General features: G+C 40.0%; 1 protein-coding gene across 1 annotated transcript; it reads right to left on the bottom strand.

Annotated features, from left to right (window-relative positions):
- Positions 1-1,219: 1,219 nt before the first annotated feature.
- On the bottom strand, positions 1,220-14,282 carry LAPTM4A (lysosomal protein transmembrane 4 alpha). Its single transcript, XM_005146451.2, has 7 exons — positions 14,073-14,282; positions 6,780-6,900; positions 5,207-5,283; positions 4,969-5,091; positions 3,682-3,777; positions 2,501-2,599; positions 1,220-1,994 (listed from the first exon to the last, which is right to left on the bottom strand). Exons 1-7 carry the CDS (start codon positions 14,280-14,282, stop codon positions 1,920-1,922), a joined length of 801 nt encoding a protein of 266 aa, XP_005146508.2. The 3' UTR covers positions 1,220-1,919.
- Positions 14,283-15,786: the final 1,504 nt, after the last annotated feature.

The following is a 15,786-nucleotide window of genomic DNA, read 5'->3' as shown; positions in this document are numbered from 1 at the left end:
AAACTGTTCTATGATTTGGAACAGGACCCCACACACCTCCCAACCCACCAGCACTATTGCCCCAGGCAGGTATTGCCCCACTTCAGCAGGTACTGTCTTGACTGCCTGGTAGATGAGACCATCATACACTCACAAAGACTGCAAACAGCATCAGAGGAAAGGGAACACCTCCCTTCACACAGCCACAGAACATGGTCTGGTGGAGTAAACCAGCTTTCAACTCCTGGAAGGAACTACAACTCTGAGCAACAGTACATGCACACACACACGCACACTCCCCACAACTTCAGGCAGTGTCTGCTGCTGCCAAATACTGCTCTCCCCTGCGATCACCCAGCTGCATTTCGAGAAGCCCCAGTCCCCTTATCAGGCTATGCTCAAACCCAACCCATCAAAGTTCCTCTGATGCCCAGTCATGGTCAGTCAGCCAACAAAGGACTTTGGACAAAAGAGCAAGGCTTCAGCTTGGACCACCATGGCCTAAGGTGCTCTCACAGATGTAAAAGGAAAACTCATGTAAAGGAAAACTTCAGTGAAAGCTCAGGAAACTATTACTGATGGCATGGTAAGGACAGAGGGAACTTACAGACATGTTAGGTGAACAGAAAGGAGACATACTTGAACAGGCTGGAATAACCAACAGTCTTTGTGCTGTAGAAATTTGAATCCTTTTTTTCCAGAGTTTGATCCCAAATCCCTTTTATCTTCCAGTGTAAAAAGCCATTTTTTCTTCAGATACATTAGCAGATCACTAAGTTATCTTTTACTTCTTACTACAGAGAAGGAAGAGTAGAAAGTTGTTGTTTCTTTCTTTAGAACATTCATTCAATAACTTAGGACATTTTCCAGTGTAAACCACATTGTAGTCCCTCTGGGTGTCTGTCTCCTGTTCTTAATGCCTGAGCTCATCAGACAACAAATTTGCCCTGAGAGCCTGAAGCTTCCAGTACAATTCCCTTTTCCCAGCTTACATGTAAGTAGCAACCAGACAAGAAGACAACCAAGTACATGACCTGTAGAGGCTGTAAATTGAACATAATACCTCAAAGGGAATCCCCATTCACCACCCACAGGAAGACATCCGCTGAAGAGATCAGCCACTAAACAACCTGTAGGAAGCTCATGTACACGAAGCTGCATGTATGTGTGTCTTTCAGACCACTTACAGCACACTGAAACACTTAAACTCCAAACCCAACAGACCAAGTGAGGCTACTGGTAAATGTTTTGTAAAAGATTTATTTAAAGTATCCTTTATCACAAAGAGGAAAATACATATAAGATTAGAAGCATGCAACCATCTTCACATTTCTTTTTCTTACATTTGCAGCACATGGTAATGGATGTCCTGTGCCACCCTCACTTCTTCCTGAAAACTACTGTTTCAAGACATGGGATAACCAAAAAAAACACAATGAAGGTAAGATAACATATCAGGAAAGTGCAAAGTAGAAAAAGTCACACATATACCACATTCAAACCCTGTCCCCCTCCAGAAACTGGATAAAGGCAAACTGTCATATTGCTGCACGACCAGATTGTCTTTATAACCTACTTTACAAAAAAATTAATATAAATTAAGGGCATGATCCTGCAGACACTTATAATTGTAGCTAACTTCAATCACAGGTTGGCTCAGTTGGTATCATTAAAAGCCACAAGTTAGTCACATGCATAAGTTCTTGCAGTATAAGCCCCTAAGGCAATACAATGTTTAAGAGCACTAAGGAGAACAAAAATTAAAGCAAACAAAATCACTCTCAGATGTGTTTTGCTTAGTAAAGTTTGTATCAAACAGTTTGAACAGAACGGTTTGCTCCTAAAGCCCTGAATATTTCTATTACTTAAGCAGTTTTGCAAGATTAAAAGACAAAACCCTCAGGAAGCTGGTACAGATGTTAATCAACATAAACATTGCTTCAGGCAGGTATGTAGGGAGGTGGGGGTTCCTTCTCAGGCATCTTCACTGCCATTTCATAGGTGGGCAGAACATACTGAGGAGAAGACATTTTGAAGAAATTAATGTAGAGGTTTAGGAAAGAAAACAAACCCCAAAACAACAAAAGCATTGTTGCCCCATTAGCAACTTAACCCTCTGTTGCAGGTAAATGTTTAAGAAGAACTTGCTGCTTTTTTCAGTAACATAGTGATGAAGTGGAAGAAGGTGCAATGGTGTTTACTGCTCTACTGAACCTAACCAAAGGTCATCCATTCCATCCCACCACCTCTTGGTTTTGCAAAGCAGCAACAAAGAATCTGACTGATGCCATCAGAAAGCCGCACTACAAGAACATTCAAAGACTCCTCTCTATAGTCTCCTACTGTAAGTTTGTAACTAAAAAATAACCCATCATAACATCAGCTGCTTTAACTTTTTTCATCTTTCTAGTCTTTGTTTAGAAAGCTGGAAAACTATGTATTGTAAACATACATGATAGTGTTTTTTCTACTTCAAAATGAAACGATACAGGTTCCTTTTATCTCAAAAAAGAGGTTTTACCTGTGGAGGAGCTTCAAAAGCCGGGTACACAGCTAAATCTGTCTCATTTCTGTTGCTGATGTATTTATAGCAGTTCCATACACAGTTAATTAGATATGCCTGAAGAAGAGAGATCTCTTTTTAAAGACCTCATACAAATTAATTGATTCAGAAATTAGATGCTCGCTTACATTCATATGACAAAAAGGAGCATAAATCAACTTAGTCCACACATCCCCAAAGCACAGTTGCCATTTCCCAAACATAGCCACACACCTATGTTGTTCCTCATTTAGCTTCTGCTATCACAATGACTCAGAGCATGAGCCATAGGTTTTAGCACAAGAATTCACAAATCCATTCAGCTAATCTATCTGCCTCAGCAGTGCTACTTGAACTAATCCTCAACTGGCTTGTGCTTCTGTGGATATCAGTCCAAACTTGCCAGGAGCAAGAGGAGGAGGAGGAAGACAGACCAGCACAATCCTACTCATCCCTGAGATAACATTGCTACTTGTCCAACCACCAGTGAGAAAAAGAGGGCACAAACACACAACTGGGAAAGGCAAGAAGATAGCAGAGCAGAGTAATGTGGACTTTCAGTTCGCATTAACTGCTGCAGAAAGACATCCTGTCATGTTGTGTGGATTATTACACTTTTTATTATTATCATCCATATAACATTAACCTCTCAATTTTTCATTGTCAGGCTAGCATGTGGTTATACACAAAGTACTGAATTTTCTAATCACTACAAAAATCTGCTGTATTAGGTTTCCACTCCCCCAGCGAGACATTCCTCTTGGAAAAAGTACAGAGGATTAGGAAAATTCTTTTTTATTACTTCATTTTTTCTTAAATACAATATGAATGCAATAAAGGAATATTGTCATGGCCAATGTATATTACCAACTCATTTCTCTAACCTGCTTTGTCAGCACAACAGTTTTTGTAATTCAAATGAATGTCTCTGTATTTAGATTTTCAATAATAACTGGTAATATCACCCTTCATCAGATAGAAAGATGCAGTTCTGAATTAATCTATGCATTTCCTCCTTCCACTGCCTTCCTTCCAAAACATTCACACCTAGTCTGTTAGGCACAGCGAGTGACAACAGCAAGCACTGGGAATTAACTCAGACTGATAATATCTTTATATAGTAACTCATGGAACAGACACATGGTTAAGTTTTAACTTACCTTTAAGATGATAAATAAAGCAAAGACTACCAAAACAATAAACAAGAGACAGCTGGAGTCCAAGGCAAGAAGATCATCTTTGTAAGGGAAATCCGGCTAGTTAAAAAGAAATACGGAAGGGAGAGAAAGGGAACAGATAAGCATGAACACTGCGTAGTATAAAATATGATAGAACATTCAGACTTCACACCAAATGCAATCAAACTCTTGCGTAAACTACTCTTCCATAAACAAAGACCTCTGTTTCTCACTAGTTTCTTCTTTATCCTCCCATGAAGTACAGTATTCATATTGCCTGTCCTGCAAGAACAGGTCACTTCAGAGAAGAGCTACCTATACAGCGGCCTTGTATTATGCCCCTACCCAATTCCTCAACCCCATGCTGACACAAATATCCATGAAATTTCCTTTTTAACAGCTGTAGCACAACATTTGTACCTGTGGTCCTCTACAAGTCCTTAATGACTTATATGTTGATTATGTCCTGTAAGTCCAACAGCAAGTTACATGTGTGCAAAGTAGAATGCACAAATTTGCCCAAGCTTCAGAAGAGCTAAAACAAAGACCTTGTGGGTTTCACTCTTCTGTTCCCTGACCACAGTAACAAAGCCTCTCTCCAATACAATTTTTTTAATCTGTTTTAAAAAGTTCTTTTAACATGTACTTGAACAAATTTAAACACCAGCCAGAAAGAATTTGTAACCCCCATTACCTCAGAGTATTCTACCCATTGAGTCTTCTTGTAGTTAAAATACAGGCAGTGTTAATGGTAACTCTGTTACAGTTTCCTTAGAAGATACTGTTGCAAAATAAGAACCATGCAGAATGTAAAAAGGAATGCTCAGAATCTCAGATTCCATCCCATAATCGTGTAGGATCCTATATAGCTACCCTTATCTATGCTTTTCTTCCCTTTCCACACCAAATAAGCATCGACATATTTTCAATCTGCAGGATCAAACCTACAGTAGAACCACACTGCTTAAAGGTCACAGACATTATTGTTTTGAGTACAAATGTAGCAAAGACAGTTTAAACCAACAATTCCCATCACAATTCTTTCTTTACTCTCACTGGCTTTCTTTCTAGGGAACAATGACAGCTTTAGCACTTCCACCTATGTTAAGATCTCCTTCTCATAACCACCCTAGCACTCATCCCCTGGGGCTGCTGTAGTCTGAATTCCTTGTTCTTAGGCACAGAAAAGTAACTATAGCTCAGTCACACAATTAAACCAAAGTTTAATTTCAAATGTAAAGTATCAACTGAAGCTGAACAAACACCTACCAACTGATCCAGGTAATCCTTGATTCTGGGCAGGTAGGTTAGAGAACTGATGGCAACCAGACAGCTGAGCACAAAGTCAAGGAGTTGGTAACAGAAGAAGGGGAAGAGCCAGCCTACACGACGCTAAGAAGCAGAAGAAAAAATAACAATAATTAAAAAAATAAAGTGACACCCTGGAAGATACTCAGTTAAAAATTGAAGTAGCAAGTTTTAAACCAGGGGCTATAAACATACTTACAGCAATTGCACCATACACCATCATTGCACTGATTGTGAACATGAGGAGGGAGACTGCAAACAGAACACAGGCATTTTCTGCATTAAAAGAAAAACAATAATAATCAGTCATTTCCTGTAGCTGTCACGCTGCATCTAACAGATATGTGAGCTCTATCCATCACTAGGTTCTGCTCTCTACAGTTACATTTGTGCAAACGAGCAGCAGCAGAATCAAGTAAGTCTCACCTTTATCAACAGCAGAATACCTGGTTCAAGAAAACCAGAAGGCATTTGTAAAAATCCCTCTGCCTTAATCAAAATCCTGAACAAAGCTCAGGTACATGAGTTAGAAACTTGACACAGACTGACAGTAATGCAACATAAAGATGCTGATTTGCAAAATACATCAGTGCTAAAATTATGTGGGTGATTATCTTTACAACTGGAAAGATTTTTAAGTAAAGACAGCCCAGTATCAACCTTTACATTTTAAAGTGGTTTGATTATATAATTCACTCATTGGCAGCAGGAGTAGCACTGTTCCTTCAGTAACAATAAGGAAAACAGGAAATCACTGCCTTTACAAGAAAAGGCAGTTGAACAGAAGCCAAGTAGTAGCAGAATCCAGGACACTCAGGGAAACTGAATGATAAAGATTCTCCCTGTGCATCACAATTACTGATGACAGAAGCACAGCTGGTTTCCACAAGTTAGATTATACTCACTCTCATACAGCAAGCACAGTTTACATTTTTAAACACAGAAAAAGAAATCAGTTTGAGAGTCTATAGATGTGCTAAGTTAATATTTTTAGCAATGCTGAAGCCAAACTGTTGTGGTTCCCATGCTTGAAAGAGATGATCTGAGAATCATAACTTTCTAGTCTGCAACTGATTTGAGAAGATACAATGCAGAAGCACTCATTTACCCAATTCAGTACAAGATAATATCTATGCACACAGATGGCATCAAGGAGGCCCTCCCATGACCGAAATACACTGCATTGATCAGGAAACCGTAAGTACTCAGCCATAAACAGCAAGTACTGCTACTCACAATATCCACATGGCACAAACAAAATTGTAATATCCCTTCATGCATACAAAACCCTCTGGCCTATATCCTAACATGGGAAACAAGAATCCTAGAGTCAAAAGCACATGATAGTCATTTTACACTAAAGTATTTCAGTCATATAAGCTTAAGGCTACCAAGAACACCAACACTCATTACTGAACATGTGACATTTTACATTATCTCCTTTAATTTCATTTGAAACCTTGGCAGAAGTGTTTGGCCCTTTTCCACTCTCATTTCATTACTAGCAAATGCGAGATATAGTCACAGGTCAGAACTGAGAAATCCTCAAGCCAGACCATGAATAATTAACATGAAGACTATAAAACAGAACTCTCAAACCCTCTAAACAGTCCTGTAGCACAACTCAATCCCAGAATAATTAAAAAGAACTTCAGACAACAAGACAACCATATTAAAAAGTTGTATGCATACGTTACACATCTAGTGCAAGGCAAATACACCATGATATTGCATGCTTTATTTCTTATCAGACAACAGAGTTGTACACCTACCAGCCATTCTCTCAGAAGTATAGTAATTTCCGATGACTTCATAGTGGATATCAACAGTTGGCACTGTATTTGGATGAGTCACCTCTACTGTCAGCAAGATACCCATCAGCAAGTTCACCACCTGAGAAGGTCACAGTTACCTAAAGGTTATTTATGCTGCAACAGGTATGAGCTTCTCAAAGACACCCTAACAAAACTTTTATTTTAGTTAGAAAGAATCTTTGCTTTACCTGTATGTGGGGGGAAAAAAAAGAACAAAAACACCTAATACAGAACTGAATTTACAATAAAGTTTCAAAATGGTTTAGTTAAACTACTATCAAAACAACCAGAAGAGCACTGAACACTTAACTAGTTTTAATGAATCACAACTAAATAACTTTGAAAATAAACAGGATGGATAGGGTTTGCAGAGAACAAATGATATAGTTTAAATGATGCTGCATGATGAATGCAGAGATCTGTGAACCAGAAAACTGGAAACAGTTAAAGAGGCCAGGAAGGAAACACACGCAACAAGGAACATTTGGAAAGAGTTTCCGCTTTCTACAACAAACTGAAAGGCAGTTAACTCCATGCGCAAATACAGTACTGTACCCTTCTCTCAGACAGCACTGAGGGGGAAGGTGGAATGAGTCAATGTGTAAGCATCACACAGTATATACTGAGAGCATGAGGAAAAACTTCCATTACAGCTCTGATCAAATGTAGCTTGCTTCCTGGTTTCTTCCAAGAAATGATAGTTCAATACAAGGAGTGAATGCACATATAGGTGTCTCTCCCCTCACATTTTGTAGCATACCAGAAATGCTTTCAGTACTAGTAAGCTCAAGAGAATCAAAAGTAGCTTAAGATTCTGGAGAGAGGGGGAACAAAACAAACAAGCAAAAATCCCCCCAACCACCCCCCCTCAAAAAAAAAAAAAAAAAAACAACCCAAACCAAACCAAGAACTCTCATGCCTTCACAGTATTTATAACCTGTTCAAGACTTACAGGGCACAGTTTCTGTTACTAGTATGTGGAGAGACATGTCAAAGGTTGCATAATAAAAAGAAGTGTAATGGTGGCATTTTGAAGCTGCCGATCTGTATTCAGTGCAGGCAACGCCCGCAGGATCTTTTACAATTACCCTCAAGACAAAATAACCAGATTGGTTTGCAGTTTCTTACATGTATCTGCCAGATAGTTCTTACACTGGCTTGGTTCCAGGAGTTAATGATAGCAGCAGGGGCTATGCACAAAGGTTTTCAGTAAGGTAAAAAAAGGTTTTGATCATTTAAAAGGAGTTCTAGCTTTTAAGACTTGCAGCTCCTACCATCAACTCACTGTTGCTACCAGGTTTTGTTTTCTGTTGGTTTTTGGGTCGTCGTCCCCGTCCCGTCCCCATATTTAAACAGAATTTTGTTGTTTGGTTTAGTTTTAGTGTTCTGTGTGCCTTCTGCACACACACCCCACCCCTCCCCACCTCCACCCTCCCCCACGGTTTAGAGCCATCATGGCAATAAGCTTGCTTACTCCTTCTGCTAAGAACCTTTCAGTGAAATCAAAGCTGATCACTCTGTAGAAATGCTATTATGTCATCATGTACTATACAAACTTATTAGAAATTCCAGGTACTTTCAGCCATTTGTATCCTCCATTTTATGCCTTGGAATGTAAAAATACAGTAACTAGTACAGCTGCCAGTGAAGAACTAAGTTTAGACAACAACATTTTTAGCCTTGAAACAAGCATATTTGTCCCCCCGCACAGCACACTTTCTTCAGGGCTTACTGTCAACTTGTTCATCTGCCACTTGACTAACTCTTGTCTTTTGCTTCCCCATTATTCAAATGTATAGAATACTACATTCTCTCACTGTTCCCATTTCATCCTTCTCTACTCTGGCTTTCTGCTCTCATGGTATTTTCAAGACCTTTATTTCCTCCTCTCAAAGTAAACCAGCAGTATTGACCTACACTTTGGGAAGTAACTTCCTGCTCTATACCCGTTTTAAAAAGCTTATGTCAAGATTCAGATCTCTGGCAGCTGAAGCACTGATTTCTACTTCATAAAACAGAAAGAGGCACATTCGTTTATTTTTTATACACAGTCAAAATTATAATCGAAACAGTGATAAAGTTCAGGATGAAATTAAATTATTAGTTAAATACCAAGTTTTACTGCCATGACAGGCAGTCTGCCTCAAGGCAAAGAGCAAGCAGCACTTGAATTAATACAGAAGTACTGAAGAACCTGAATGCCTTGGAATGGTGAGACTGATTCTGCATCTGTTGCTTTTTTATCCTATTTTCATTCTACCCATGGTCCTAATTTAGCATACTGAAGTCCTCTGCAATTTTCACTAGTTACTGAGCGCAGTTTTAAGTTATTACTTTATTTTCTCAACCTGAAATGGCATGAAGGAAAATAGAAAATCAAAGAGGTGTTCAAAATCCAATCTATTAGGATCAATCAGTGAGAGAATAAAAATAGTAACTTAAAAACAAGAAACCCAAAACTCTGCCAATAAACACCCCAGGGTTTCCAAGACTCCATTACTACTATTTGTCAATCACATCACAGCACTGAGCAATTCATCATATTCAATATATGGATTTCAACTAAGAGTAACCAACAACTCAAAATCAGTAGTCCTTTTAAGTGCAAAGCCAGAACCTGCATTTTAATCACCAACATTCTTCTTTCTCAGACACTTGATTTAACAGCAAGACCACAAAGCTGGTTTCAACTTGACAGTCAGTGTGACTAGCAGCAAGAATATGGTTTGAATTGCAAGGCATTGTCAGAGCTTCAATGAACATACTCGCTGTGAACAAAATATATGCTGACAAATGGTGTACATGGGGAAATCAGAAAACTCACAACACAGGTAAGCATCAGTGTAAACTGAAGATTATAACCACCATCCCCTTAAGAGCTGACAAATTCAACTTGGTGAACAGTGCCCCATTCTGAGGTGATACCTCAGTAGACCAAGCAGTCTCCAACTTAGTCTTTTTTATTAAAAAGTTAAAAAAAAAGGAAAAATAAGTACAAAATGGACATTCAAATTCTTATTCAAAAGATTAGTCCACTAAGATGAAAAAAGTTAGTTTTGTAGTAATTTAAGAAGTGTATTTTGCTGTTATAATTGGGATAACTGATCTAAAAGTTTCATGTAGCTTATATCAAAATTAAAAAATACAGCATTTGGTATTAAAGTAGGAAGTCAGCTTTTTTGTTACAAACTGGTAACAGAAATATTAGCTCCCCATATGATCAGAACTCAAACAGCTGTGGGATAAGCATTATCTTTTTAATCAGTGAGCTGTATCTCCACAGTATACATTTAAAACCCAATTATGCAAGTGTTTTGTCTCTCTGGAGGTGTGAACACAAAGTCCAGGTTTCCTCAAGCACTACAAGTAACTAAAAGTCTTGGACATAAATAAGAACTCAACTTATCATTTGCTTATTCCCTTTTATGAGCAAGAAAGAAGAAAATTGCCTTGCACTACTCCACCTTCTCATCTTTCTCATCTCTGACTTTCCCTGTGTTTTTCCTTCAACATGCTTCTGAAGAAACAATTCAAGATGGGAGTTTTGTTTTGGTTTTTAACTATACTGAAACAATATAAATAATAATTTTAAATAGGGTGCTTCAGACCTTGTAGCACTTTCAAGATTATGCTGGCACCAGTTACATTTCTTCATTCCTGGTGATCTTCTTCAGTGAACAAATGACTCGAGATCCTCCTCACCCTCCTGCTAACCAGTAGCAATTGCATCATTTTGATTCCATCGCTTAAGTTTGCTGCCAGAACTAAACAGCCACTCCCTCCAAAACAATGCTAGTACTTTTGGAGTGTTTATTGAACTCTGATCTGATTTTTGCTAGCACAGTGTTCATGCTTCCGGTTTCTGGAAAACACTGTGCCCAATAAGAAAGTTTACAGGAAGAAACAAACTCCAAAACCACACATTTGCAATTATGGAGCTAGGAATAGGAGGTTACTTCTTCCTTCCTATACAGGACAGTAGTGGGTGTTGCAGAGTAAACCAAACTATATTAGCACAGGAACTTGAGTATGCTAGAAACATTCTTAATTCACCTTTTTGTACGTACAGCTTTATGTATTTATCAGAAGCAACAGTATGTAGACCAAAGTGTGCTTAAAAGACACAGTTTGACCACACAGCATCAACAGCAGACATTTTATACGATAATGTCTTTGTTCTCTCTAGACTCACTAAAGTACACAATAAGGACAGTGATATAATTGGTTTGGTTTAGTGAGGAAACAAGTTAGCTAGATGCAACTTTCAAGTACACAAATAAGAAAGGAATAGGAAAATGCCTAAAGCAACTGTTACATAAGAATAACACACATGTATTAAGCAGCCAAAACTCTTATCTTACTAAAAACATCTGGAGTAGACTGCTATGCAACTCCATTTTGTGTTTGATATCAAATTCCTTCAGGACTGCTCAGCTCAAGAGCATAGTCTATCCAGTAAATAAAAGCTGACCAAGATTTTCAGTAACATGAAGCTGTTTTTGAACTGAGCATTCTCCCCCACCAAAAACCTACCTCCCTTGCAAAACAAACAAACAATAAATAAACTCAAAAAACCCCACAAATAAATGAAAAAATCCCACCCTAAAGGAGTTACTAATATTTGTCCCACTACAACTTTCAAGCACTAATTGTTAAATTAATTTAGACATACTTATCACAAGCTAGTGTCTGAAAGACTGAAGTTAGTGACACACTTAAACGTTGCGTTAATTACCTTAACATGCCCTAGGCCATTCAATTTTTCTTTTTTTTTGTCAGCAGAAAAGTTTAATTACCACTGCCTTAGCCTTCAAAAGGTATGAATGATAAACGTTTAATTCTGATTTAAAGCATTAGGCAAGACCACCTAAGGCTTCATGGTAAGACCTTACTTATTTCAGCTCAAACAGCTAACAGTTGTCAGAGAGTTATCACCTTTTCCCAGCTGACAGCTGGAAAGAAATTGGTAAATATTCTCAATACATAGTTAAGGTGATACAGTTTATAGAAAAAGCACAGCTGTGAAGTACTTCACATGCACACTGCTACCCTGAACTCACTACGTTCTTCCCTTCTAAGAGCCTGAATCTGTTGCAGTTACAAGAGAACAAATCAGCACTTGGTCTCACACACTACTCCAGCTCTGAAGCCATAAGCCTCATCGATGACACACATACTTTCTACTTCCAGTCCCTACGTACTACAAATATTTGCAGAGACTCAGGAAACAAGATGAAATGGAAGCACAGCAAGAAAGGTAGAAGCTGTAAGTACTACTGGGTTTGTGGCCATAGAAAACACATTCCTGCCCACCATTCCACCCAGTTCCTGCGTTTCTAGATACTCATGAAAGCAAAAAACTAGAGTAGAGAAGGCAGAAGTTTTGTAACAAGAATTAGTGTCTCTTTGCTGTTAACAATTTATGCTTTTACTTGAGGTACCAGAAGCATGTTCTTGATCACTTCCACCAACATGTGGTAAAACTTCTGGAGGCTCTGCAGGCTTCCAGAACAAGTCTGCTGTTCCGTACTGCACAGACCTTACTTTTCTATTTTACATGAACTAAGAACAGAACTTAAGACCACAAGGGTTTGTTTTTTTTTCCAATTTCCTTTTGAAAAAGGAGAAAACAAAAAAAAATCACAACCCCCCCCCAAAAAAACCCAAATAAAATCAAAATACCCAACAACAAGAAAACCCCAAAAAACCAAAAGCAAACCCCCCCCCCCCAAACCCCTTTCTTAGAGTTTTGGTACACTTCCCACCACCCAGCTTGCTTTTTCTTCCACTTCACTCTCCTGCCTTTTTATTGTTTGCCTGTATTTTTTTTTAATCAGTGGAACTATCAAGATGAAAAACAAAAGACTCTACCCATATATTTGCTGAAGATAAACCATAAATTCTGCAAACTTCAAAGCCCCACACTGCCTGTAAAAGCAATTTCTGTACATGGTTCCTTTATATCAAGGCATGAAAATTCAGCATTCTCTTATTTTTACAATCTGGGGAATGATAAATGAGAATACAGGCTTTGGTTACAGCTTCAGGAGAACAGAAAAGGTATGATGTAACATTTTTAAACTATCCTCACTTTTTTTACAGCCCATGAGGGTAAGAGAAAAGAAAAATGAGGAAATGACTTCAGTAAAGAGGAACTCAGATCACCTTTAAGAGAGCTAAGGGAAGTTAATGCTCCATGACTTAATTTGCTGGTACTACCGTGAAAACGGTATTTCACTCTACTGCAAAAATATCCCTTTAACATTTCAGCTCCACCACCACAGCACTCTCTCAGAAAAAGCACCCACCAGTCAGAAAACAAGAGGTGTTTTGGAAACCAAATTTGTTTGCATTACCCCTCTGTGCTGACAATAGAGTACCAAACATCTGAAACTTGTTGAAAAGCTTTGCAGAAAACTTTTCAACAAGTGGAAGCCATGCTCATTTTGAAGACCTTCACCTTCCTCTCAGAAGTTAAACACAACTCAGGGGAACCACATCTTAGAATTATAAAATCACAGAATGTTTGGGTTGGAAGAGGCCTCAAAGCTCATCTAGTTCAGGGACACCTTGTACTGGACCAAGTTGCTCAAAGCCCCGTACAGCCTGGCCTTCCTCTTCCAGGGATGAGGCAGCCACAACTTCCCTAACTTCCAGTCAACTTCCCCAAATTCCAGTCTCTCCAAGCATCTCCTCTCTTACCAAGGATACATTCAGGACTGCGTGAAACTTAAGTCCTTATCCCTCCAATCCAAGAAAAGTAATAGAAACAACCCCCCTCAGAGAGACACATTAAGATGCCCTGAACTTCCACTTCTTTTTCTTTCCCTAGCCACCACAGATAAGGCCGCTGTGTTAGGCAAGCCCGAAACACACCCCGGGAAAGAAGAAGAACTCGAAGCACGGGAATGACTGCAGGAAACCCGTGCAACTTCCCCCGCCGGGAGCAGCACAAAGTACAGTCTTGACAGCTGGCAAGATACAGCCGAATAGTGGGGATAACTGCTCCGGTGACAAGAGAAGCAGCCCCACTGTGCCCACCCCCCACAATCCTCTTATGACCCCACTACAACCTCGCCACAGCCGCCTCAAGACCCCCACCCGGACGCATGCGCTCCGCCCCACACCCGCGCACCAAGGCTGGGCAAAGGCCTAGCTCCACACATGCGCACTGCACATCCATCTCCCTCCCCAACCCCCCCATATAACCGCCCCCTCAGCGCCGCCGAGCCCCCAACGCCTGACTCTCACCATGTACCAGGTGCCCAGGATGATGGTGCCGGTGCGCACATGGCAGCAGCCGCAACAGCGAGTACTGTAGAAGCGGTCCCGGCTCCGCTTGAAAGTCATGGCGGCAGCAGCAACTCCACCAACTTCCGTCTTGCCTACAAACCTACACCTCACCCTCTCCAGCCACTTCCCCTCCAAATGAGGACCATAAAACCCCCGCCCGCGCGTCATCGCCGCTCTGACCAATCAGTCGCCGCGCGGGGAGCGCCTGCGGGAGGGTTTAAGCGTTGCCGCGGTAACAGGAGACTGGCGGAGCTGCAGGCCAATCAGAGCACGGCTGGGTGCGATGCCTTGTCTCTTACCTGCAGCGGCACGGCACGGTGTTGTGTGCTCAGCCGGGGGGGTTGGTCAATCTATTTTTTCGCATTTTAGGCTACTTAGTACGGTGGATTTTTCTCGGCTCTTTGTTTTCCTCTGGGCTCTACTAGGGCACAGCTCCGGTGCTTCCTCGCGCTGTGCCAGTGGAGGCTGGCCGGGACAGAGTCGGTTGTGGCCTCCGAGTAGAAAGCCAAAGCCTTAAGGGGAAGGTTATGTTACCCAGCGACAGCCCCTTCCATGAAAAACGGGAGGAGCTGCCTCCTTAGTAGAGCCCGAAGTGGCCTGCTTTGAGATGCTACCAACATTCCATGGCTTTGGCTGAAGTTCAGCCAGTACTGTGCAGGGTTTAATTTGTTTAAACTGTTTGTTCTTTTGCTTTAATTTCTTGGATTAAATTGTTAATATTGTGTGTCATATGCTAAGAGGGTATGTGATAAAAGGGTAAATAGAGTTTTAGCCTACAGAGTTGCTTTACTTTTCGTGAGCCAAAGTCCCTGTAGATGAGTGGGTAGTAATAATAGCACATTAGTCACACTGAGAATTGCAGGTGCTGCCAGATACCTGTGTTAATTAGAAACAATGTGTATAAATTGAAGCACTGCCTTCATATGTGTATGGGGTAAGAGGTTGCTCCACTGCTTGGACACCAGGTCACCTGTTCCCACCTGGAGCAAGACCTATGAACTTCCCCAACTCAGGGGCAGCTGATGGTTTTTGCAGACCTGAGGTGTTGATGCATACACAAGCAGTTTATTTTAACCCTGGTGCAGCTGCAGTTATTTCTTTCTTGGCCTTGTACAACCAACACTCCTAGATCTGTAAGTATTTGCTGTGCATATATAAACAAAGATGTATGTCATTTGTCAGTATTAATACTGAGTTTCCTCACTATGAACAATGAGAAGGTAATGAGAGTGACTGTACTTGTTCTTTTGATATATTCTAGATCCTACAATTAATACATTTTATTGTTTTAGCTACTTAGTCTATTTTTAAACATGAGCTGGTGCTGAGTTGATTGCCTTTAAAGACTTTAAAACTGACCTTTTTATTTTAAATCCCCTGTGTTCCATAATTGGTATTTTTCTTCCTTAGGGCATATTTCATTTTTGAATAAACATGTTGTAAGTGCTGCTACGACTGCTCTAATGATTCTATTATAAACTATTGTTTTTTTCTTTAATGCTCCTAATGTGTTAAGCCCTGTGCACAGATGCTTAATTATCAACACTGATTTAATGTAGCAAAATCAGACAGATTTTAATCAATACATATGCATGCACGTAAATAAATAGAAAAGGAATGTGCATTTTGTTGTAACCAGTCATTTAATAAATCAGTTTTCTCACAGATGGCA

The sequence above is a fragment of the Melopsittacus undulatus genome, chromosome 3 (assembly GCF_012275295.1).
Source record: "Melopsittacus undulatus isolate bMelUnd1 chromosome 3, bMelUnd1.mat.Z, whole genome shotgun sequence".
NCBI lineage: Eukaryota > Metazoa > Chordata > Aves > Psittaciformes > Psittaculidae > Melopsittacus > Melopsittacus undulatus.
The sequence above is the reverse complement of the archived record's forward strand: the minus strand, read 5'-3'. Positions and strand labels throughout refer to the sequence as shown.